Source organism: Typha latifolia, chromosome 10 (genome assembly GCF_019914945.1).
Source record: "Typha latifolia isolate L0001 chromosome 10, TyphaL0001v2, whole genome shotgun sequence".
In the NCBI taxonomy this organism is placed as follows: domain Eukaryota; kingdom Viridiplantae; phylum Streptophyta; class Magnoliopsida; order Poales; family Typhaceae; genus Typha; species Typha latifolia.
The window spans coordinates 278161-304014 of record NC_133095.1 but is presented as its reverse complement, the minus strand read 5'-3'; the positions used below and the strand labels follow the sequence as shown (position 1 = coordinate 304014).

Below are 25854 nucleotides of genomic sequence, written 5' to 3'. Positions count from 1 at the left end.
TAGTAGAAGAATCCATGACAAACTCATTATAAAATCTACAGATGCTCACATATGGACCAGCTGGAGCTAATATGCACTGAGCTAGCATTCGAAGTAGCTTAAAAGAATGAATTAAAATCGTTATGAGAGAATCATTTTTGACACTGGCAACATAAAGAAATTTTTGGATATCATAGGGTAAAAGCAACATTTCACAGGCAGAAATTTGAATTTCACGGAAGTAATTAAAGAGACTTTGAAGCAATCATCACAATGTACTGCTTAAAGCTGCAGGCAGCTTCAGATCAAGTTATTAAGCAATAATAATAGAAAATTCTCTTTCAAAAACGTTTCACAAAAAAGAGAGTAGCCCTATCAGTATTTCAATGGTGCCAGAACATCTAGATGAGACCCGAGCTTCTCGTCAGCAACCTTCTCTGCCTTGAGACGAAGCTTCGTCAGCTGCTTCCTCCGATCGTATGCAACTTGGGCCTTCTGCTTTCTCTTCTCCTCCAATTCCTATCAAAGATATTCACAGTAAAGGACTAAGCTAAAAATTCATATTTACCTACAAAATTGCATGACAAGATAAACAAAAAAACTCAACATCAAAGGATTGTTTTAGCCAGGATAATTCAATGTGCTATTCTTAATCAAAAGTCAATCACAGATGTCTTAGTTAATTGTTTCAAATAATAAAAAAAACTTCCAAGATCGTTCAAATAGATTTCTGCTGGCTAAATGTTTTTAGAAATCAAAAATATATTGTGAACTTCAAAATCCTTTTCATTCGATATCAACAAGCCATATGTAACATGACTGCAGATTCTTTTAATCTAATTCATTGTCATGGTTTCACTTTCAGCCCTTGACTGAAATATCATCATCAGGGTGTAGTTGATGGCGAATGAGGGACAAAAGGGTCAAGGAGAAGCTAGGTATGTTAAGAGATCGTTTAGGTATGTTAAGAGATCGTTACAAAGGTTTATATTACTATGAAACACTTCCCCCCTGTAAAAAGGGGAAAAAATGCAATATCTGAATAACAAATGGTGATAACAAGTAGCTATATTTAAATAGGTGCCAATCCTGCTAAGTCAGACAACTAAGCTTCACTACAATTTAAGCATCAATAATACATTAATCACACAGAAATCTCAGTATCTGACTAAGTTATCCATAAAAATAGGAAAGGAACCATGACTTCACCTTGATCGTATCATAGTGGCTCCATCCAACTTCCTTGGAAAGCCTACCCAATAAGCAATACTTGTGTCCCGGCTGAAGCCTCAACACCCTGCCAAACAAATTCAAAAGATATAAACCAAAAAATCAAAACTTTCCTCGATGAAACGTCAAGAAAAAAAACATAACTTTCCAACCAGATACGAAGCTTTTCTGAAAAAAAAAATCGGAAAAAGTAGTGATTACTTGAGGGCGTCAGGGATGACCATCCGCTTCATCTTATCGTACGGAGGCGGAACTCCTTCGTAGGCCTTGAGCCTCGCCAGAGCCGCCGCTCCACGCTTCGTCTTGTGGGGGATCATCCTAAACAAAGCAATCAGGTGTCGCGAGGAGATCCAAGAAAAGTTTCAAGATCGAGATGAAGGTAGATGGTCTATACCCTCTGATGGTCCGCCAAAGGATCTTGGCGGGAGCTCGGAAGTGGATTGGGCCATGTGACGGCTTGGTGTTCATGCGCTTGCGGAGGAATCTCAAATACTTCATCTTCTGCCGGACGAGGCCACCGGAGAGGCAGAGCTCCTCGCATCGCACAACCACCACGCGTTGACCGTTGAGGAGCTCCTTCGCCACGATCGAGGCCAGCCGGCCGAGCATATGGTGGCGCGCGTCCACCACCACCCGACGAGCGCAGATCCCCGAGCCGGACACCATTTTCTGCGGCGCTCCTCGCTAGGGTTAGGGTTTTGCGAGAGGAAGGTGATGGCATGAGCTTGTCCTTCGTGGTTTTATAGATTGGTTGTGTATTACGGGTTGCGAATGGGTTGGGTCACCCGTTAACCTTTAGGATCCAACCCGGATCTGATTTAGCTCAGCCATATGACGGGCCTAGATTGGGCCGCCAAAGGCCCGAATTAAGGAGGTAAGTTGTTTTTTTGCATATCAGCGCCTATACCTTAGTCTTATAACTTATTCCATCTAAGAGAAGGTAGTTTGTTGCAAATATAGAGCAAGAGAAGAGTCGATCAGTAAATATGTCAAAAAAGGGAGTCATTATGAAATAATGCTAATATAGGAGGTGATTTGCAAAAACCGCGACGTCCTCGAGGGTTTTGGATTCCCGCCATTCGGTAACCAACCCACCGGAATATTAAAAGTCTAAACCCTTGATTCTCATCTTCTTCTTAATCACATTCCGTTACGAACCCTTGCTTTTCAATTCCTGCTCGGGCTCAATCCCACTATAGGTAGAGCTCCTTCTTCGAGGTCCATGGAGTAGTCAAATTCTTGCTCAAGGTGGCGTCTTTTCTTTTCTCCCATTTCAAATGCAATTAGTGTTTGCTGGAAGAATCTTGCTGGAAGACATTGAGGGGTTGTTCTTGCATCCTTCAGTACATGATGCATATTACGAATTTGTTGTATTCATAAGAACATAGGAGTTGATTTGGCAGTTTGCATCATAACATGCTGGTTCAATTGGGTGCCACAAAATCTTTATTTTCTTAAAACAAGCAATCTTTACAGAGTATTTTTATTATTATTCTGTGCTCTCCTTTATCTAAATAAAGCAAGATTATAAGATCCATGGCTCTTAGTGGAAAAGCTTCCTTCTTTGTCTGCTTGCCTTTGCTTGCAAACCAGACACCGCCTCACCAGTAATAACCTCATCAATCAGTTCCTTGAAAATTGACCTCTCAATATCTAATACTACCGGCGGAATCTCCCTACCAAAGTTTGTCCAGCCTTCTGATTTCCTCAGGACAACCTGACCTGATAACATGTTACGATCATCGTTGCAGCTGCCTTTCTCATTTTTTAGCTGTTCGATCTCTGAACACAATTCTTTTAGTAGGTGGAGGCCACTAGGAAACTTTTGAGCTAGATTCTTAGCTCGGCACGATTGGCCAGGGAGAAAGCCTAGGCTTGTTAGCTCCAACTTTTGAGTCAGAAGCTCATTCACCATGTCAAATATGAGCTTGCGATGCAACTTATTCGGATCATACTTTGACCGATTTATGTTTTGATGCATATTTGCAGGTTTTGCAAGCCAGCCTGACTTCCTTTGCTCCAAGACAAGGAATAGATCAGGATTAATTGGGTAGCCAGAAGGATGGAGCTGAATTGGCGTTGAACCTGTTTCTCCAGAACTTAGGTCTTTCACCAGAAGGCCAGAAGCTAGGAGTATCTCAGAGACGTAGCGCTGGTCTGTGTTTTGCACTGATCCCTGTGTTTTGCACAATGAGGCAATGTGATCGGTGGCTGGTACCTCCTCATTAGTCAAACTGAGTTGCCTGAGCTTCTGAACTAGGTTCTCAATGTTTTCAAGCTTCTTGTGATTGAATTCAGTACTCAACCTTCTTGGTGCATTGTCAGGCAAATCTGCTGGTTTCCAGCAGTACTCTGAATTTTGGTACTCATTATCTGCAAATTCAATATAAAATTAGGCTCTTAGTGGTTCTTTTATGAAATTTGCATCTTTTATGTATGATTAACTGAACATAAACAGAAAGGTTAAAAAAAAAAACCATGTTCCGACCTCTGAATGCACTTGAAGTCTTGCTCATGGGACGGCGCAAGTCATCCTGGGAAAATGAAGCATCTAAGACAGAGATTGGGCTTGGCTGTTCTGGAACAACAGTTGCAAGCTCCTTAGCTGACAGATCCTCATTCAAATAGTGTGATGATTCCTGAAAAAGTCAACCGTGAGGCACATCATTATTTTGTTAGCAATAATCTGATAAAGAAAACACTGTTGAATTCCATAGAAAAACTTTTTTTTTTCTTTACGCATCCAAAAGAGAAATAAATCAAAGAGGCTCTTATGTACTCATTTGTTCCAGTATCAACTTTCATGTAGTCTTGTGTACTATAAAGCAGATAGATGCCCTTAGAATAACGGTGTGCTACTTGCCTCTTTGTGGCTGAGACTCTCTTATTCCATCCAATTCACATATATAAAAGCCTAATGCTTTGAATAAAAAGCCTAGATTCAGTGATTTAGGTAAGATGTATGGTGACTATGGTCTACTCTTAGGCCTCTCACTAGTGGTTAGATATGTATTTCCTTTTTTTTCTTTTTTCTTTTTCCTTTTCTAGAGATGCAGCATATAGTGAAATTCAGTGGAATATGTGGAGTCCAAGGGTAATCCTTGTACCTTTTTTTTCAACATTGAAGCTGCTTTAGCATTCCTTTCAGATCCTGATGGACTCTGGCTGCCTTGCTGAAAGAAAGAAATGTTCATTTCTGCTGACTTATCAGCACTCGTGACTTCCATATCCTCCTGTGATGCTAAGCTAATATTGCTATCAGACCTCAAAGACATCTCATCGCCCTGGTAGCTCAGGCTCCTTGTTCCACCACTTACATCGCTTGATTGATCATCAGTTTGTTGTGCTTGAGCTGGTTTTCGATTGATCTTTCTTCTCGGCGAAGATGAATCTGAATGATTCCTGTTAGCAGACTGTCTTTGGGTCTTATTTGACTCGGAATGAGGAATAGGTGGCCTGGATCGCCTGTCTACATCATGTTTTCTCTGCTGTAATCTTGGGCTAGTCGATTTTGGATTATGTACTAAACTTCCACTGTTTTCTCTTAGTAACTGCTGAGGCCTGGGTGACCTTTCTACAGCCTGTGAACGGGATTTCTGACGACCATTTTCTTCTCTCCTTTTATTGGATTTGTCTTCAGCGACGGGCAGCAGTCGAGAAGCAGGCACTCTTGGGCTGCCCTTACGAGTTTGGTCTTTCGCCATAGTGCTGTTGATAGAAGCTCTCTTTTGATCCGTGGGAACACTCGTTTGCAACTGCGGGAGACCTGGTAAGCCTTCTAATGGAATGATTGAAGAAGCAGAAACACCTGATAAGTCGATGGACTTTGCAGGCCTCATGATCACAATAGGAGATTTGAGAGCTCCTGCTGCATTGCTCTCTTTCATTACTGTGTGGACTGGAAAAGAAATCTGCTTGTTGTTCATGTCGTTATTTGATCTCGAATTCTCATCAGCTGCAATTTTTCTGCTGGAGCTTTTACTACCTGATATTTCTGAAGAGTAGCCTTCATTTTTCTTGGTTTCTAGTAGGCCCTTTGCTTGCATTGCGTCCAGTATATGTTTAAGAGCCCTGAGGTCCTTGTCTGATTGCTGAAACTCTAGCTCCTTCAGCCTTTTCTCTATCTCACTATATACTGATACAGTTTGCTGTTTTATGTGAGGGTCCTGGTTTCCAAGTGTTGCTTTTGGAGGAGTGTGGATCCTATCTTGCTGCTTCCAAGGAGCTTTCTCAATTGGGAGCCTAGAGTTGGACATGGATCTCATGACCGGGTCAGGATTCTTTTGTGGTCGTGTAACCGGTTCCCTGAGGGCGAGGGAGCTCTTCGAGGAGCATGAGGTTTGATCTGGTTTTCTGTTTTCAATGAGTTCTGATGCCTTACGGTTAATATCATTATTATTCTGTCCCTTTGCTTCACAGTCTTGTGCTGATTCCATCACTTCCTGACTTCCAAAGTCCAAGTTGGGAAGCGCTTCCAATCCCATGAGCTTTGCGACAACACTAGGTGGACGGTTGTAGATTCCCTGTTCTTGCTGAATAATCGACTCTGCAGCGGCTCTTTGATTCATGGTACTTCTGCTTACATCCTTCAAACTTGAGTTTGGCTTGTAGTCAAAGTTGGGAGTCCCAAGAGAATCCTCTCTGCTATCTAATGACAATCTTGGAAGCTCTCTGAGTTTGGATGAAGGTTTGCAGTTATCTGGAAAATTCAGAAAAGGACGTGAAATTTCTCTCCCATCATATGAGAACCGAGGAGCATTCGTTGGCGACGGATGAGAGAGAAAATCTTTGGCGTCATACGACAATCTTGGCTGCTGGTTGGCTTCTGAGAAACTGCAAGGAGCTTCTTTAAGCTTAGCCAAGACTCGCAGTGATTCACTGAAATCCATGGGGACCTTACTATTTCCTTCCTCACCCCTCATTGATGATCCATTTATTGACTTGGGCATCTGCATGGGCCTTGAAGAGTCTTTGTGTTTCAGCTGATGATTCTTGGCTTCCTCTTTTGTTGAAGTTCTAACTGATAAACCACGAATTTCTCTGTTGATAGAGTCCTTTACGACATCCCGGAAATCAAGGGACAGGCGACCGGATTGAGCTGATACAGTGGGTGTCTTGGTGCGAGGTGCAGGATGAATAGGCCCAGTATCAAATGCAGAACTCTTCAACTTCAGTGAGTTCTTTGTGGACTTGTCCGGAGATAACATTCGGTCAACAGAGGGAGCCTCTTGTAGTGTTGACCTGTTACATTCGAGAGACGAAAACGACGAACAGGATGAAGATGAAAAGGAATTTCTTGATGATTCAACTGAAGCTCTTCGGTTCTCATTCCAGCTGTTGCTAAAGTTTTTCTCCTGAAGACAGATTCGTGATTAAATGTTGTAAGTCTTCGAAAGTCCACAAACAAAAGGAAAAAAGAGTAGCATGACTACATGGAATACTAATGGAGCTCTTACAAGGACAATCTGAGAACATGCAACATGCTCTGCTCCAGCACTTCTACCATTTAGCCGAGCATGGCCTGTAGGAGAATAATTCGCTAAGTTTGGGAACATATAAAGAATATTGGCCAATTGTATTCATGGGATTATGTGTAAGCAATGAAAATAACTTTATAACTTTATCCAGATACATAGAGAAGTTTGAAGACAAATAAATACTCATGTTGCTTCCCCTGGAAATAAAAGATAATCAGTCACATTGAGGAAAGGCAGCACTTCAGTCACTAATAACAGTTCTAATAGCTTCACTTCACTTCTTTAGCATCACTATTTATTCATTTATTTATATCATAAATGAGAGGAGCTTATCAGAAGCAGGACTTCATCATTAAAGAGCATATCTGATGAAGGTTTTCTTACATTGTTCAGTTGCAACTTGCAAGTGAATTTAGTCCATCGTTTGGGAAAAAGGAACATATAAAAGAAAAAGGAAAAGTCCGTCATTCAAATTGATGGGATCTCTATCCTGATGGGAACAACTATGCTCAGACGGGTTATGAGAAACAAAGCAAAATTCACAGGCGATTGACATAAAATTTGGCATGAAACAGATTCTGCTATATGAATGTAACAACTAGAACTTTCAGTTTGTTTGGCTGAACAGATTGCAGAAAGTCAAAAACAAAACAAAGGGGAGCCTATATCAAGAATGACTCGGAACATTTTTCTGAGAAAAAGAGAAGTAGAAATTGGAAAAGCAGGTTATATAGAACAAGAATTGAAGAAAAGGCCATGACCATTATGAAAGAAGGATTCTTTCATTTCCTGCTGCTGGACTAGACAAAGATGGTGGTACCTGAAGGTAGAAAGCCTCTATTGCTATGTCCATTGAGGGGCCTCCCACTCCCAGCGATGAGATGTTGCCGGTCGAACATTTGGAAGATCCCAGTCATGCACCCAATTTGCTTCTGCAGCTCCGGGTTTTCGTCGGCAAATGCGTGTAGAAACTTGGCTGACATCCTCCAACCTATTTATCCAGGCTCGAATCTCCAAATCGTTGCAGTCCCCAAAGGCAAGATCAGATCATAATTATCCAAGAGAACCCTCACAGGGACTAATTGCTATCCTTCCAACTCATTTGAAGTCTTACAGCTCCACCCTCAGGTTCCTTCCAACTCATATGCTACCAAAACACACCATTACTACACACCAAAAAGCCATCTCAGGCCCTGAAAAAGGTGAAGAAATATATGAATGGAATAAAGGAACCCCCCAACATCATCTGTTGAACCCAATGTTCACGAAAAGGAATTCACAGAAGGTAAAGGAAGGATAGGTGACTCTGAAGGTCGTCTTTAAAGGATATCATCAATCAGGAGGAGGGATAGCACTGCATGAGATTTGCTGTGGGATTTCCTATCCCAAATGTGGCGATAGATTCCATCATGAAGTAGTTTTGGATGACATGTTTAAAAGTCTGTGGGTCTCAAGTGCATTGTTCTCTTCTTCCCAGGCCATGTGCCTAACCATGCATTAATAGTAAACCCCAAAACTACCTTACAACTTGTTTGTCCATGTGACCTCTTTTAGCTGTTGATTAGCCTTCAATGTAAGAAATCGACGAAGAAAACTCACATAATTGGGAAAGTTCATGTGTTAATCTTCCTACTGCAACATCACAATAAGTCTTACTCCTTTTTACCATGTAAACAAATAGCAATGTGGCATTCATCTCCAAATGTGTCAAGAGATCAATGGGTGCTAGGATGATGAGTTCCAGTTCAATATATATATATATATATATATATATATTGTTTCTTTAACATTCTTGGTCAGAATTATTAGAGAAGAACAGGATGGCAAACAGCGCATTTATAGATGCCCTGTGAGAGAGGGCACTGCTTGAGATTAGGCACAGGCTTGGTGGGTAAAAAATATTGTGGTATCTGGCAGAGGAATCTAATGGGGCTCACACTCACACCTCCATCTTCTCTTCCTTTAAAACGCCACCCAGATCATTGTGCAAGGACAACAACGTAAGAAGATAGATGGATAGAAGCTGTGGGCTACCCTTCAAGTAAATTAATAGAAGATAAATGTAAAGAAGAGGTTTTATTCTATTGAAGCACAAAGCAAGTTATAAATATTGTTCTATAGATGGGGGCATCATGGGTAGTTAGTGAGTGAGCATCCATTGATTTCTAATACATTTAAAAAGAAAAACCTGTTATTAATTGATAAAACAATCCAAAGAGAATCTGATGAGTACATCAGCCTACCAAATGTAGAAAGTATAGAAGGGGGCAGAGCAATTAAAAAAATAGTAAATTATAGTCTTCAAGGGTATCAACTATCAAGGCAAGGAGTGGGGAGAAATTGACAGTGGAAGGCATTAAGAATTTATTTTTATTTTTATTTTTTATTTTTTATTTTTTATTTTTCAAAGGAAGCATTAAGACTTGCAGTCCACTGCAGAATGGAGAACACATCAAGCAGGCACCAACCTTTCTCAATGTCCTGACACCAATCACATGCTACCACACCCAAGCTCATGTACAAGCCCTTTGTTATTATATTCGAATTACAACTATTAGACGAACGACAATGTCAATTGCATCACCACCTACATTTGTAATCTTATCGTAGGAAACAAAAAAAATTAACTTTCTCCTTTTTAACTATTTGTAAGTCAACTCCTACACATTGTGGAAAAGACGATTTGCAAATACGTCGTATAAGACTTAGAATATATATATATATATATATATATATATATATATATATATATATATATCTTGTGATCCTTAGCCAGTGGCTTATAAATTATGCTTCCAATTGGCGAGGGATTGCAGGAGAGAGAGAGAGAGAGAGAGAGAGAGAGAGAGAGAGAGAGAGAGAGAGAGAGAGAGAGAGAGAGAGAGGGGATAAGATGGAGTGGAGAGGAGGGATGCAACATCACATGCATAAAGTTGGGAGATCACATGGAGTGGTGGGCATAGTTTGGAGCAACAAACTTTAGACCAATCAATCCCTAGCGTATTCCAAACGAAACAAGAAGCATTTGGACAACTAGATTGCCACATGATGTCCTGATTTTCTAAGAAGCTTCCCCACCAGAACACTATCATGTGCCCCAGGGATTTTATCAACTGTGGGATAGCTGACAAAGTCTTATCATCTCCATAGTCCATACCCAATGAAATCTAAATCTGGAGGTAAACCAGGAAGGGCAAGCCTGATGTATATCAAAGAATATATATATATATTTTTTTTATTAAAAAAACACAGATGGATAGTTATAGATTAGGTGAAGATCAAGATCAAAAAACTTGAAGATGGCGATAGTTATAAATATCACTTGATTTGACATGCAACCTAATGTTAATTAGAGACCCAATGAAGAAAATGATTCCATTTCATTTAGCTGAGACCACGCAGTAAAAATACGGTCTAAAATGGGATAAGATGATGATACCTTGCTTGTGATCTTTAGTTTTCTAATCACTTCGCTCGTTATCAATCTTCAACTTAACAATGCAACATTGCTTTAGCTGTGCAACTTCTTACGGTGTCCCACCATTAGATAAGAGAAGAATATTTTATTGTGTAAGGAGTAATCTTTAATCACGAAAAACAATCAAGTCTAGTGGGAAATTTGTGAGGTGGTTTGGTAATCACTTCGATCGCTTTCTCCTCACTATAATATTAATGCTTCATTCTTTAATATAGCACAAGCACAAGCCTCCATGCACGCACAAGATTATTTAAACTACAGCTTCCAAAAAGACCCATTTAGTATGAAATTTCGTATAACGCGCTAAGATTATGTCAACACCGAGTCACTGAATAAGAATCTTTCAACTTTTCAGTACATCGATCAGATCGTGAACCTGAAGTATATTTTGGACAATTGGATTGCTCGTGAAATATGTAAACTTCCAACCAGTGATCCCAAAAGTTTTTTTAAGTTGATCTGTTAGCTGAAACGTATGGAAGGTGCAGAAGCTTTCTATCATCCTTAATTGGAGACAAAGGTTGGTGAAATCCCATGTGAGCTGGTTAGTTGAGACTGCGACGTGCTAACAATGTGGCTACTGTGAGCTAATAGGGACGACTCCAAGCAAGTTGTAGTATGCTGAGACATCGCCAAGTTGTAATATTTTGAGACCATGCAATCTGGTTATTGTAGAACATCACAGAACAAACAAATATAGAGTTGAGCTTTTCAAAATTTTGAGACAACTGTTAAAAGGGTCTGCACCATTTAGGCATTTAAACAGTTACAGGTAAAGGATTCTTGTTACAACTTACAACATCTCTGTAATTTTCTTGCCACAGGGACATCAACCACATCTGGTAACTTATGGGACGTTTGGAAGGGGTCTAGAGGTTAAATACTATGACTTGGCTTTGCCTACTATCCACAGATATTTTAAAACGCTTCAAAATAATCTGGAAAGGTAATAGAGGACAAAAAAATAGTCCGCCGTATCTTTACTAAGCGTTCTTCACCGTATTTCATGCAGATTAAGAACTGAATCAGTTTAACACCCACTACTGAGACAGCATCTCTTACCTTTTCCCCAACTGAACTACAAAGCCATCAGCATCATCAAGTTAAAACTGCAGATTTCTCAACTTGATCAATAATTTGCAGGTAGAAGTTCCAGGATGGATCAGTATCTGCTATGGCAGGCTGACCAAATGGGTGCTCCCTTACATAGCTTTGAACATCATCAGTCATTGCTAGGCCTTCAAGATAAAGATGAAGATCTCCTCCTGGACCTATTTATAAATATCACAAATTATAAGTTGCATAATTAAGGATCACATTGAGAGGTGTTCATGACCTTGTGCTAAAGGACTTACCCAAGGAATTGTCATTTTGATCCTTGAAACAATAGGGGCGTGGGAAAATAGCAGTATGTGACTGCATAAAATTAAGATAAGAAAAAAGAAAAAGAAAAAAATATCGCAGTTAGCATAAATAAAGCAAAACATGCTTAAACTTTGTTAATTATTCATTTAAGAAAGCCATATCAGAATCATTACAGGATTGCACAGGGCCTTGTAAGGAGAATCATCCACAAGCAAAGTATTTGAGGCCGAGTACTCTCCCCTCTCCCAGGGAAGATCAGGTTCATCTTTGTTCCACAATTTCTTTAGCTCCTTCAAAACTAATGGCTTATGAACATTCTCAATGGTTTTAAACCCTGTGATAGTGCACTTGGACTGGTCCTGGCCAAATTACAATGCCAAAATATTGAGAAAAGTACTCCTTAATAAATAGTAGCATTTTGTGAGGCACAAAGGAATAAAAAGTTGTGAGCAAGTTTGATAACTATGAAACATAGCGTCAAGACAAGCCATTTTCACCAGATCTATTTAGTCAGCATACAAAAGAAACAAGAAATTTTTAAACTCTCGTTCTAACTTTGCTAGAGAATAATTGAGCATCATGAGTAGTCAAAGATCCTTACACTCCTTCATTTAACGTTAAGAAGAGGAATATGCAAGTAAAAGACTAGATGAACAACAAGATTGCAAACCCGCCACTGGAGAAAATCAGAGTAAAACACACAGCATGTCATTCATGAAAAAGAATAAGCCGAGGCACTTCTGAAGCTTGGGATTACTTACCCAACAGAATAATAAGTTTTGTTTCAAATCTCCCATAAGAAAATCGACCACATCATCAACATTATATCTGCAGAAAATGTGATAAGGAACACAGTCAATTTATATAAAATGAGGCATATTAGAAATCAGTAGAAGCAACTAGTTTATGAAGAAGAACTAAAAAATAAATCAATGAAGCAAATTAGACATACTTCTTTCTCGAGGACCAGATGCCTATCTCAAAGTTCTGAAAGCAAAATTTTAGAAAATCGTCGCAGAAGGGCCTTTTAAAAACTGATAGAAAAATAAAATGTATGCATTAGAACTAATAAGATACATATTTATACTTGAGGTAATTAAAAGTCATAGAGTCAGCAAATAATTTACCTAATTTGCCGCTAACCTTTTTATGTGCCTTGTGAGCATAAGCATAGTACTGATTTATGTCAGCAAGCAAGCCGTTCAGATCAAGCACAAGCAGTTTTCTCCTGCCCATCCTTATTACTGACCCCTTAGGTGACAGAGAAGCAGCCTCAATTTTTTCATCTTGTCCATCAGTTTTATCTGAAGAGATAGCATTCTCGGGAACATGAATTATTAATGAGGAAGCCACTTCGTTCTGCTGATATTCATTTCTGTGACTGTGTGTACACTGCAGAGAACTATTACTGGATGTAGCTTGTTTCATATTCTCTAGTGCAATTTCACATATTATTTCACTTACCTCTGTAGAATCTTTGACATACGAGCCATCCTTGAGAATCTTGCCTTCTAGTGTACATTCTTTATTGCAAGCGTCCAACTGATTATTTTGCTTCCCAGGTGATGAAGGAACATTCTCTATGCCACCTCTCGTTGGTGGAGGCAAACTTATTGCCTCCCTGAACTTCGCAGATTTTGGGTTTCCTTCTGCAGAAACTGCACACAATTCCAAAGTTTTGGAAACAACATTGGACCAACTGCCACAATTTTGTACTGTTGAACTGTCGAGGACTTGGAATTCACCTGTCAGATGCTGAGTATTTCTGTTATCTTTATTTGGTGTACATACACTAAAAGAATTGTCTGGATTGCCAACATCTATGCTTTGCAGCAATGCAGCAGACACATCCCCAGGGACTCGCTTAGTTTTGTATATGTGGCAACTTAACCTTTCTATATCCTTCTCCTCAGCTATCTCAGGGGACACCTCACCCTTGTCAGAATTGGCAACTACATGTCCTGCCAAAGCACATTTTTGCTTTTCTGCAGCAGCTAATAAATTACCAACAGTAGATGATTCACTTCTGGCAGAGCCCATTTCAGCAATTGCCAACAAAGATGTACAGCCACCTGAGTTACAGCCTGCAACAACTAGTAAAGAGGGGTCTTGCACAGAGCAAGCTTTGGGAGAATAATTCTTTGGTCTTCTATTGCTCCCTTTAAATTGCTTCAAATTAATGCTTTTCACCTCCGTAGAACTTGAATGATTTTCAGGTGCAACAAATTTCAGCCCCACATAATTAGCATCAGTTATTTTAGGAAATTCTTCCTTCTGGAATTCACGATCAAATGCTTCATTACTGCTCATACTTACTTTGTCTATATTCACGGCTTCTAGCAAGGGTTTGGCATTATCAGGAAGTTGAGATGATGCATCACTGGCATCTTCTTGGCTACAGAGGGAAAAAGAAACATGTTTACCCTTCTGATTGGCCTTTTTGTTTCTCTTGGTATAGGTAAGTTTGACGCCGCATGCACCTAATTTGCTTTCAGCTACCTCGTTACTCTTCATTGAATTGATGCATACACTTTCTGTCAGAGTATCTTCTTTTTTACAAACTATTGGGCTTAGATAGTTGTCATTGGGAACTGTGGTGAGAGTTGATTGAGATCCACTGTCTGCTGAAAAAGAGTCTCTCGTAGGTTGCAATGAGGAGCCAGAGACACTGCCCCTAAAAGAGATCCCAAGTATGTTGTCACTCCCATTGTGATTTGGAGTGTTAGCCTGCTCTGCATTTGTATCCTTCACTTCTAATGTGGGTGCATCCATAGGAACCATAGCAAGGTTATCAACAGAACCAGTATCCGTAGATGCTAAGACATCAACTTCCTTATTAGCAAGTGGCATCAAAATATCACTATTCAATGCTCCCTCGAGCTTCTTGGTCTCTGAATTCAGTTCCATGGTTTCTGAAACTAACACAGTGTCTTCTTGCATATTGTGTAGCAATAATTTATCAGGTGCCTCTTGTTCTTGTTCATGTTCAGTTTGACATGCACTATGCCTCTTCTGCATGACTGTATGGTCTTTAACTTTTTCTGATCCATAGTCCACTTCACTAGATGGAGATCCTCCAGCACACTCCTTGTTCTCTTCTGAGGAGACAGTGTCAATAACTTCAAGGTCCTGTCCTCGATCACCGACCGAGGAAAAGACGAGCTTTTTCTTCTCTGTGCTATTTTTCCTACTATATACATTTCTCGTATCTTTCTTCCCCATGGAACCAACACTTGCTGCAGATGGCGAACTATGCTTCTCTCTCTCTCTCTTCCGCTTCCCTTGCACTGGTCAACATATTGCACAAGACAATACCTCCAACCAATCAAACCCCAAGGAAATCTAAACCAACTAACACTATCAACTGAAGCGAATCGAGTAATTTTGCAAGAAACAGTAGTAAAAAGTAAAAAAGGAATTCTACTTTCTCATCAACAAGCTAAAACCCCAACTCAGGAGTCAGGAAGCTAATCCAGAAAAGCCAAATTACCAATAAAAGCCCACCCCACAAATCTCATTCGGTTTTACCTGATGATTCCGTCCCAACTGGGAACACTAGCAAAAAAGATACAGAAAAGTTGAAAGCACAACAAGCACAATTTGAGTTCAAACACATCGATCAGCAGCATTTTTGTGTAACTATAGCACCAAGTTACTGGGAAAGGAAATCGAGAGATACTGAACGAACTAGAGTTGGATTTCGCCGGATCCGAGGAAGACCCCAAACTAATTCGAGATCTAGCAATCCTAATTGTGTTAGAGACTAAATCCCTATCTATACTTCGAAATAGCAATCGCACCTGACGCTACGGCTTCCGGTTCCGGCATCTCATCTGCCTCTTGGCGGCGCCGTCTCCGTCTCCGTCTCCGTCTCGGTTTTCTTCCTCACCGTCGAAGTACACCTTTTTCGGATTTCGTTTCATGAGATCCTTCGCTCTGCATCTTTAACATGTCCTCTTATACGAGTCGAACTAACGTACTCCTCTAAAGTAAAGAAAAATGATTGCTCGTCTCATGAGATGTGTTTCGGAAACGCGTTTCTGCTGTTATCGTGGTCTTGCGTATTGGGTGCTCTGTGACTGTGGAGGGAGTAGTTGTCATCCTCGGGGGTGGGGGAAATGAATCGATTGATTACTTGTGATGGAAGGAAGACACCGGATGACATTTGTCTGTGCTACACTACGCACGCTGAGATCGTTGCTCGTGCGTAGTTGACGGTAATGATTTATAGAGTTTTTTTACTAAACTGGTTCGAATTAAATAAATAAGACAATGACATATTATATTTGATTATTTATGGGACTAATATTACTCTTGAAAACAATATTAAGAAGTTTGGAATAAGCAGGAAAAGTTGTAACTCGAGTTTCTACAAGTTCCAGCAGGGGAGAGCACCTCCTAAACTCCTCCCATGCAATGCAATGCAATTTTATTTTTGTGTGCACATCCTGCTATTTGCTTTGTCTTTCTTTCCAAATAAATTGCAAGATTGGATGATTGAATTTTGGGTGAAACACATTTTAGTGCAACGATGACAATAATATATGGTTATAAAGTAGAATTAGTTTAGAAACTATAGAAACTATCCTCCCCCACCCCCGACTCGACCCCTAGCCAGCTTAGCTCAACCCCGACTCACCACGTCCAAGATCGACCTGTGTCGTTTACAGTTTACTCGTACACGCCTAGAACCCCAGCTCTACCCCTTCCAGCTCCAGGCTTCCACATCCCCCCTCCCACCTCTCTCCTCTCCCTACTCCATGGACTTCTCTCCTCGCCCTTCGTCCTCCCGGAACCACCGCGCCAAGAAGTCCGATCTCTATTCCACCGTCGTCATCCATGGCGACGACGGATCTCACACCAACACTGACGGCGCCGCCGCTGCCGACGACGACGACGACGACGATGAGGACGCCTCGTCCCTCCCTCCACTCTTACAACGCCTACCTAAAGACTTCGGCGGCGCCTCCTTCGACGACGACGAAGAATACGACGATGAGGATGACGACGAAGAGATAGGGTTCTCCGGCACCGTCGTCGTCAAGCGCGGGGGCGGCACTGCCGCCGCTCGTCCCTCTGCCTCGCCTTCCGGAAGGAGGCCCCACCGCGCTCCATTTTTGGATCTCAAGCGCACAAGCCCTAGGACCCGATCCGATGCGGAAGATCCCTATTCTACGTTCTTGATCCGGTCGACGGCGCGGTCGAGCGGATCGAGCCCTAGGGAGTCGGTTTCTGGGACTGTAGTGCGTAGGACTGCTGGCGGAGGAGGCGGCGGAGGAGGTTTTGGATCGTCGTTCATGAGTGGGGCGGTGGAGGGGTTGAGGACGGGGGAGGCGGGAGGGTTTGGGCACTCGGAGGAAGGGAAACATCAGCCGCACCCAAGGAGGAAAGCGTCGGTGAGCTCTCTCTCGGAGAATGTAGCGAGGGAGGATCCTTCCACGAAGTATGAACTGCTCCATGAGCTGGGTGAGTCTTTTGATCTTTATTGGATTCTTTTTTTCCTTTATGTAATGGTAGACGCAATTCTGTGCTATCTTCATCGACTCGTTATTCTTTCTTGTTTAAGGAGAATTTGTATGAAATAAATGTTCGATTAGTGTTTGAACTTTGGATCTGCTGGAAGAAGTAGTCATTTTGTGAAGTCGTAGGCTGCTTGAGGAGCAGCAACTTGAGCTGTTGAGCTTGGTGGAATTTTTGTGCTCCACATCTGTCCCTATGTGGCATTGGAGAAGAAATATATTACTCTTCTCAGATTGCAAGTTCTTAGTATGGAAAACTTTTTGTTCTGCTGTAGCAAGTAATAATTTTGTATTTGTAAGAGTAATTTATCCCAATGTCTTTGTTGGTCTACTCCAGAAACCGGTGAATGTACCTCAATGTCTGCCCACTACTCTTTTAATTGTGGTATTCATGGTTTTAGGCTTTTATCTCAATGCATCCTTGAAAGCAATACCTATGAATGTGCTGGAACATTTCATCTAGCTGATGTTGTTTGTTTTTATTTTTGATAATCGGGTGAAACTACCTTGATTTCTAGTTTCTATAGGTATTTCACTGTATGAAGTTCTTCTAATTTGTATTGGAACATTGTGAATAGAGAATTTATAAATTTTTATGATGATTTTCATCTGCATATTCATTATTATTATTGGTTTTGTATTTGTAGGGAAAGGCTCATATGGTGCAGTTTACAAAGCCAGGGATCTTAAGACTTCAGAGCTTGTTGCTGTCAAAGTGATATCCTTAACCGAAGGAGTTAGTTCCTTGTTCACTTGTAGAGACATCATGTCCTGTCATATGTGCATAATTTATTGCATATGATAATATCTTATTATAGTCATGGATGTTGGACTTTTTGGAAATTAGTCCTTCACTTGTCAATGTCTTCCATATGAAGAGAAACTCTCCCGAGGTGATGCATCCTTCATGACATTGTGGTCTTGAGTCTTGAGTCTTGACTCTTCATTCCTTGAACTGAAAATTAATGAGTCAGTTATCTATGGTATTTCATAAATTAAAATGATGTACTGACATGCTTCATACTTTGTTTCCAGTTAATAATGAGATGTTCATTCCCATCCGCTTCTTTTATAAGTGCTTCTTGAGTAGACACTGGACAACTGAAAGTCTGAAAGGTTGGGATTTGTAAATGGAAAACCTAGAAACCATAATGGTTTGTGGCCTTAGAGAACTATTGCAGATTTTCAACCTTTTATTGGCCTCCCTGAAGAGACACTGGTTGTATGTTATTTTAGGAGGAAGAATAGATGAAAAGTTTGGAAAGGCTAAATCATATCTGGAAGAAATTTTTTTGTTGTTTCTACAGCTGACACAGTAATGTAGAAGAACAATTTCTCGTCTTCTTAGTTTTAGTGCTTAATTTCCATGTGAAATATGCTTTTCCAGGGAATATATCTATATAAGATTTTCTTGAATAATTTTCTGTTTTCTTTTCAGATGTGCCTAAGGAGATGTATATATACCTTGTTCCTGATATCAACTAATATAAATTTCAGGAGGAGGGTTATGATGATATTCGAGGAGAAATAGAAATGCTACAACAGTGTAGTCATCCAAATGTTGTACGCTACTTTGGAAGTTATCAGGGAGAGGAGTACCTCTGGGTATGGCCAAACTTGAATTCAGTGTTCCAATTACAATGGTTTTCCTTTTACCAATTTGGAAATTGGTTAGAAACTTAGAATTGTAATTTGGAATCAGTCTCTGTCACATGTTAATGTTAGCCAGTATCCTTGCTATGTGAAATATCAGCGGTACTTTTGAATTTTCTATCAATGTTAATTTATCTGCAGATAGTGATGGAGTATTGTGGTGGTGGAAGTGTTGCTGATTTGATGGGTAGTACTGAGGAGACATTGGACGAGTCCCAAATAGCGTATATTTGTCGGGAAGCATTGAAGGTACTTCACATGTTAAGCAATTATATATGGAAATGGACATTGTTTTGGCCAATTTGCACAACCTGTTAATGGACAAATTATGTAGCAAAAGTATCCTGTTTGCCCTGGTGCTTAAATCAAGTTTGTCTCAAGTGAACTTGCCTCTATTTGTTATCTACATCTCCAAGAGCATCCAAATCTGAATGTGTGCTGTTCAGTAACCAAAGAAGGTAGTTAAAGCATAAGATGAATTTGGCTCTATTTCTATTGTTTTTTCTGCTAATATATGCTGGAGGTAAGAAATACTTAAAAATGGTTGAACATATTCAATGGAATCTACTTAATGCACTAATAGCTCTTGATTCCGGGATGATCTTTCCCGACATTGAGCTGAACAGATGCCAACCCTCATTGGTTGGGAACCGGAGCTTGATGATGATGGTTGTTGTTGCTGTGGTCCAACTGTTCATTAGTTCATTTCTATGTATATTTCACTTTTCATATAATGACATGGAACTTTTCCTGATGTAGGGTCTTGCTTACTTGCACTCAATTTTTAAAGTCCATAGAGACATTAAGGGTGGCAATATTCTGCTTACTGAGCAGGGAGAGGTAAAGTTGGGTGAGCACTACTGTCCTAGTGTAATTCTTTTGCATGTCAATGTTTTAGTATTATACCTTCTTGCATCTCGATGATATTTTTTTATTCCTTTGTGCTACAAGTTTTCTGCTTTATGAAATGGATGCTGAATTTCTCGTGTGACAACCATTCAAACAGGTGATTTTGGTGTTGCTGCACAGCTAACCAGGACCATGTCGAAGCGCAACACGGTAACACTTGTTTGGCCAGCTTAGTTGATTGCTTCATGTGTGATGCCATTCTTTTCAATTCTGTGAATGCTTGGAGGTTCTTTTGTCACGAGTCTTTCTTTTTCTTTTTGGGTTTGGTATTAGAACATGTTGGCTTGAAGATGCCTTATTAGTTGCATGCACATAATCGAAGCATCAAATCTTGTTGTACCTTTGCCCTCACACTTTTCTTCTAAGTACGATTCTATTCCTTTGTGCCATTTCACTATCGCATGACACCTTGTTGTATTGAAATGAATAGCATATATAGATCTAGAGTTGCTATAAGGCTCTAAGCATTCTCATATCGTGCAGTCTTGTTCTTCTATGTGTAACTGATATGCATAGAAAACTACAATGATGTGATTCATCTTCCACTAGTTTTAACATAACAACCCTCTCCGGTGCTCTCTTGCTATGCTACAGTTGTACATCTTTTTTTCATTAAATATTAATGTGTATTCATATCTTAATTTTCGACCAAACTGGAATCCATATTATTCCTTCATTCTTGATTTCATTGTTCAGTTTATTGGCACTCCGCACTGGATGGCTCCGGAGGTTATACAAGAAAGTCGTTATGATGGAAAGGTAATGTCTGTACTGCAACATTCTGATGATTTAGCATGCTTTTCATGCTGTGAACATATAATAGAACTACTATCATGTATATCTTATTATACACTCGCTGAGCTTTTCTTAGTGCTTGATGTTCAAAATTTCTCTAGGTAGATGTCTGGGCTCTTGGTGTCTCGGCAATTGAGATGGCAGAGGTACATTTCTTGCACATGTTATACTGTTGAGTATTGTTTTGTGTTGTTCTATGAAGTACTAATAATTTTATGCTTCTAATTGCTAATATTTTCTCTTTTTATACGCTGGCTGTGATAATTCTTATATAATCGTTTTACTCTTCTCTCTGTCTATATTAGGGTCTACCGCCGAGATCTACTGTGCATCCAATGAGAGTAAGTTTGTATTTCCAACTTCTTAGCATTTCTATTTTTCCAATTGATGAGCATTCTCGTTCTCCTAATATAACCTTGTAATTGATCTCCATTATCTATCTTGAAAATTTAGAGTAGTTGGATTGCATAAATTTCTCATATATTCCTTTGACATATCTCTTTTATGTTACCATGATGTATTATACAGTATCATCTGAAATCTTAAGCCAGAAAATAAAAAGTTTATTAGATTTGGTACCTTGAAATATTGGCTTATGTTAGTTGAATATAAAATTTTACATCAAAAACCTAGAAAAGTGTACTTATTTATTCAGAAATACATAAACTTAAAGTAACTTCTTTGACTATACAATAAATCTTCCTTCTTAGTGTAAGTCTAGTATCTGAGTAATATATTCACCCATGAAATAAAAACTGTAAGTACTTTTGACAAATTCTTTTTTATAATTATGCCCCATATGTTGAAAAAGTTTAGGTAAAATGACAAATAGGGAAACCCTATTGCAGATCTCAGCAGTGCTCCTTATCTGTAAAGTTCTATTATCATGACAATTCTACTGGTTTATTCTTATCTGTGAAGTTCTTTCTTCATCTTTCCATATTGCAAAGGTATGAATTTTCCTCGCGTATGGCCTTCTACCCGATTTTTTTCTTAGAATCTAAATAATTATTGACCATATGAAAACTTTAGAAATTTTACTTGCTATTGCAATTAACACTGGAAAGTTTTAATGAATGGCGATAATGTTTAATGTTAACTTTGTTAGGATTATTAAAACTATTTGTTCTTGGTAATTGTTAGTTGTTTTTTGGTCTTACTTGCTTTTTCTGATAGGTGATATTTATGATATCTAGTGAGCCTGCTCCAATGCTTGAGGATAAAGAGAAGTGGTAAGTCTTTGTTACTTGTACCAATGTATTTTATGCATATCCGCATTTCTAGGTGTATGTCCATACGCTCCTTGATTTGTTGGTCAAGCACTGATCGTATGCCTGCAGATTTGACGTTGCCAAAGTTTTATGGATAATAACCTCTTCTTTTGACATATTATCATTTTCTTACATTGATGAGTATTTTAAAATCAACATTCTGAGTTTCCTGGTAAGATCATGCAAGAATCTTAATGGCATTATGAGATCTTAATTGAACACATAAAAGTTGTGACCTTGAATCTAAGTATCCCTAATTAAAGAAGAGAGATCGGGAAGGAATATTGTTTTGAATACTAAACGGCATTATGAGATTTTATATTTTACTAGTAAAAATTTTGACCTGATAGTTGTACCATTTTATTCATATGCACTTTCTCTGTATCCTGTTATCTCTTGTTGCAGGTCCCTTCTTTTCCATGATTTTATAGCTAAATGCTTGACAAAAGATCCCAGGCTTCGTCCTACTGCTACTGAGATGTTGAAGGTATAATTATCTTTTCATGATTGCTTAAATAAAACATTTCTCATTTCTAGGAGGTTGGCGCCTAAATCAATCTTATGTAGGCATTTGTAACTTCTCTACCCTTTGGACTTGGTTCTTTGTATACATTTGTTGCATTTTTATTTAAAATAACTTTACCATTTCAATAATTATTCTTGTTATTTGAAACAGCACAAGTTTATTGAAAAATGCAACTCCGGAGCTTCAAAGATGTTGCCCAAGATTAAACAAGCAAGGCAAATCAGAGCAGTAATGGCTGCTCAAGCACAAAGTCGCCTATCTGCGCCTGAGAATGTAAGATCAAGTGATAATCATCAACACATATTACCTATATTTTCTATTACTATCTCAGGAAATTGTACCATTGTCTCATTTAATTTACCATATCAGCAAGTGGAGCAAGAGAGAATCACATATATAAATGAGAACAGAAGTACTATTCTTCCAAAACCTCCAAAACATCCAGTTCATGAAGACCATGCTGATGGTGTTTCAGGTAACACTTGAGTAGGTTATTTTACTGAATTCAGTACTTGTAGGTATGGATTTCATTAGTTAATAGAGTATCTATGCTTTAACCTTGTGGTGGCTACTGCCTAACTATTTCCTAACCTTTTGTGGTGGCTACTTCCTAATCATGCCCTAACTATTTGTGTAGCTTCTTCCTAACGATGTCCTAATTATTTGTGTGGCTTCTTTCTAACGATGTCCTAACTATTTGTGTGGCTATTCAATCTTTAGCAATTTCACTCAGAATTGATATAAAATTGTATGCTGTCTGCTAAACTGTCATCTGGCCACTAAAATGAGAGAGGATACCTAAAGAATAAGTGAAATATCAAATTGATACATATGACTAATTTTATATGTAAAGTATGAGCAGAAATAATTACACTTTCTGCTTAGATCCTCTTTTGCTAGCCTTGGAAAACAATCTACTTGCACGAACCTGAAGTTTCTAAATAAATAGATAAAGATGTTCATTCTTTTATTCAGCTTCCAGCACCTTGAATAATTGTTGTCTTTCTAACTCTTGGGAGTTCATCAATGCATCTTGTATTTTGTCTACCCATGAATCGAAGTACCACATAATGCTTAAGCAGAATTCTTAATAGCTGAAATTCGTCTCATGTAGGTGAGTTTGGTACTGTTATAGTTCACTCTGAGGATCGGAACGAAGTCAGTGAATCATCTGCTTCAATGAGGACAGAGTTCATACCAGGCCTTGGTGATATCAGTTCTTTCACTCATGATCCAAGGAGAGAACAAATGGCAAACCTTTGGTACAGTAAATAATCAAAAGCTTCATTCTTTCTTTCATCTATGTACAATTGGCCCTTAATTATATCATCTAAGATTCCTATAGTATGAAGACTGCATTTCTTTGCATCTACATGTCATGCTATCGAATATTGATGCTTACTCATTGTACCTTATTATCTCGTTCATGACATAGTATGACTGCTTGTTTGTTAAGATCAAATTTAGTAGGTTTTTTCTCTTATGGAGTTGCTTCCTGTTTACCAATATGGGTCCTTTTCTATTCCGGCGTATGCGTCATATGAAATTCTGGTCATGAGGACAACCAACATGTCAGAGTATGTTCAAGGAAATACCTCTCTTATTTTAATCCTTTCATGTTTAGTTACTAATGTTATTAGTTTCACTTCATGGAGACAATTATAAATAGTTCATTCCAATAGCTGGATTTAACTTAGACAACTATCATTATCTTAATCAAAATTAGAATGACCTCTGATCCTCCAATGACTCAACTTCCTTCAGTGCGTGATTACGATGAAATGAAGTCTCTTGTTAAATGATGAAGACTAGCAGGTTACGCATAAAATTTGATATTGCATCACCCTATCGCCACTTGTCTAAGCAATAAGCTTTGTCGTCGATTTCTTACTTGTTGGTGTTTCTCCAACGCCATTTTCTGATAAACTGCAGGTTCATTTTCTGTTTAGATAGTTTATTTGCTAAATATTGGTGAAAAATGCAATTCATTTATGATCTTTTGGATAGGATGGAGAATGCAATTGCTACCATTGTCAGTAAGCAATCAGATATAGATCGAAATACTGAAGTACAAGCAAGAAAAGAATCACCATCTTCAATTGGGTTGACTGAAGATCAAAAGATTTCAGAAGGCATTTTGTTGCAAGATCATCTGAGCAATTCTGCAGTTGGTGTAGGTAGTAATAAGAATGTCCTGAACAGTGGTACTATCAACCGTAAAGCATTTTCAGTGCAAGATAAGGTACTGCAATCCTTAGTCAATTTTATTCCCCAAAAGCACATCTATTGCTTTTTGATGCAAGAATAACTCCAAGCCTCCAAATTGTCTAGAGCATGGGCTAGTATTCTTATTTTTCTCACATGTAAATGCAATCATATTGTAGTAAAGTTTGATGGTTTTCTTGTCTTGCAGCTGTGGTCTATTTATGCTGCTGGCAATACGGTACCCATACCATTTCTAAAGGCGATTGATATTTCTCCATTAGCTCTGGTATCAGATAATGTAGTTGGGGATAGACTTCCAGGTTCAAGTGGCAATGCTGCCCTGGAAGCAGTTAGAGAGCTTTTCAGTGGTGACGGGCAGACGAAGAAAGGGCGTAAAGGGCAGAATGAGGTTCCATTGGCATTCCCTGTTCTGTTTCTTTTATCTGCTTACTGTTACCACGAATCTAGACTTACCTTTTACTGCTTGATTCACCTGTAGGTGCAACTTCCTCCTGGAGTACAACAAAGATTAACTACAAGTCCAACTCTGATGAACTTAGCTCAGGCTTTAGCTTACCATAAAATGTGAGAATTGCTTTGATCACTTGACGTTACCCAATAAGCTAAATTATTCATTGCTGTTCCTGTTGATGATTTTTCCCCATTTTCACAATCTTTCAGGTGCTATGAGGATATGCCTCTCCAAGAGCTGCAAGCAACACAGGAGCAGCAGACGATTCAAAACCTTTGTGATACACTTCGAACTATTTTACGTTTGTAGGCATGCCTCAATTAAGTCAAAACCAAAGCAGGATAGTAAAAAAGAGCAAGAAGGCATGTGATGTCCCTGTTTGTTTTAGTTGATGGAGGCATCATGGAGGTTGTACTTACTAGGCAGTAATTTTTCATCATGTAGCTTGCTTCCTGTGTTATGTTAAAAGTGTTCTATTGGAAAATGCTCCACAACATAGTGTCACTGATCATCCACATCGGTACATATTTATTCTCGGTCGCACCTTGTAGGCCTGTGCAAGTTGTAAGATAATCGATTGTGTGTAACAATGTACTTGGATTAGAAGCTAGTGATACTGCAAGGATGGCATATTTGATTACATTTTTCTACGTTGATCAATAACTTTATTTTGGAGAGTAACTTGATTTGTGAAGCGAACCGTTGGTGCTTAAAGGGAAGAAAACTAGTTGCTTGTCACCCACTCGTAGAGACAAAACAAACTCACTTTGTTTCCTGGTAGGAGGATATGGAAGACCGAGGAGCACGCAATTAGACTTATTTTAAAATAAGCCTCCTTATTTTAGTATAGTAACTAAACATTTTATATTATTTTAGTATATTATTAATTCAATATTTTCTCTCATTTTATTACATACAATTTTTTAAAATTTATTTATTAATAATCTAACAATACATAATTATTAATCATATCAA

General features: G+C 39.0%; 4 protein-coding genes across 6 annotated transcripts; 1 reads left to right on the top strand and 3 right to left on the bottom strand.

Moving 5' to 3' along the window:
* Window positions 1–210: 210 nt before the first annotated feature.
* LOC140796077 (large ribosomal subunit protein uL13w-like) lies at window positions 211–1925 on the bottom strand. The gene is made up of 4 exons (XM_073148937.1): window positions 1604–1925; window positions 1411–1527; window positions 1189–1276; window positions 211–498 (listed from the first exon to the last, which is right to left on the bottom strand). The coding sequence occupies exons 1-4, from the start codon at window positions 1873–1875 to the stop codon at window positions 355–357; spliced, it is 621 nt and encodes a 206-aa protein (XP_073005038.1). The 5' UTR covers window positions 1876–1925; the 3' UTR covers window positions 211–354.
* Window positions 1926–2637: 712 nt separating this feature from the next.
* Window positions 2638–8156, bottom strand: LOC140796076 (protein LONGIFOLIA 2-like). Its single transcript, XM_073148936.1, has 5 exons — window positions 7507–8156; window positions 6666–6730; window positions 4317–6563; window positions 3698–3848; window positions 2638–3582 (listed from the first exon to the last, which is right to left on the bottom strand). The coding sequence occupies exons 1-5, from the start codon at window positions 7667–7669 to the stop codon at window positions 2753–2755; spliced, it is 3456 nt and encodes a 1151-aa protein (XP_073005037.1). The 5' UTR covers window positions 7670–8156; the 3' UTR covers window positions 2638–2752.
* A 2692-nt stretch (window positions 8157–10848) lies between these two features.
* On the bottom strand, window positions 10849–15640 carry LOC140795878 (uncharacterized). 3 transcript variants are annotated; one of them, XM_073148649.1, is made up of 8 exons: window positions 15330–15640; window positions 12994–14816; window positions 12657–12921; window positions 12482–12563; window positions 12291–12357; window positions 11703–11888; window positions 11520–11580; window positions 10849–11435 (listed from the first exon to the last, which is right to left on the bottom strand). In XM_073148649.1, exons 1-8 carry the CDS (start codon window positions 15355–15357, stop codon window positions 11263–11265), a joined length of 2685 nt encoding a protein of 894 aa, XP_073004750.1. In that variant the 5' UTR covers window positions 15358–15640; the 3' UTR covers window positions 10849–11262. The 3 variants fall into 3 exon arrangements, 2 of the variants coding, with proteins under 2 accessions (XP_073004750.1, XP_073004749.1); XR_012110377.1 differs by having other exon boundaries at window positions 12673–14816; XM_073148648.1 differs by having other exon boundaries at window positions 12657–14816.
* Window positions 15641–16080: 440 nt separating this feature from the next.
* Window positions 16081–25519, top strand: LOC140795879 (serine/threonine-protein kinase 1). The gene is made up of 18 exons (XM_073148651.1): window positions 16081–16995; window positions 17696–17784; window positions 18546–18653; window positions 18843–18950; window positions 19461–19551; window positions 19708–19760; window positions 20307–20369; window positions 20507–20551; window positions 20711–20746; window positions 21582–21637; window positions 22082–22163; window positions 22353–22475; window positions 22572–22677; window positions 23317–23464; window positions 24210–24444; window positions 24616–24816; window positions 24907–24992; window positions 25089–25519. The coding sequence occupies exons 1-18, from the start codon at window positions 16290–16292 to the stop codon at window positions 25186–25188; spliced, it is 2436 nt and encodes an 811-aa protein (XP_073004752.1). The 5' UTR covers window positions 16081–16289; the 3' UTR covers window positions 25189–25519.
* Window positions 25520–25854: the final 335 nt, after the last annotated feature.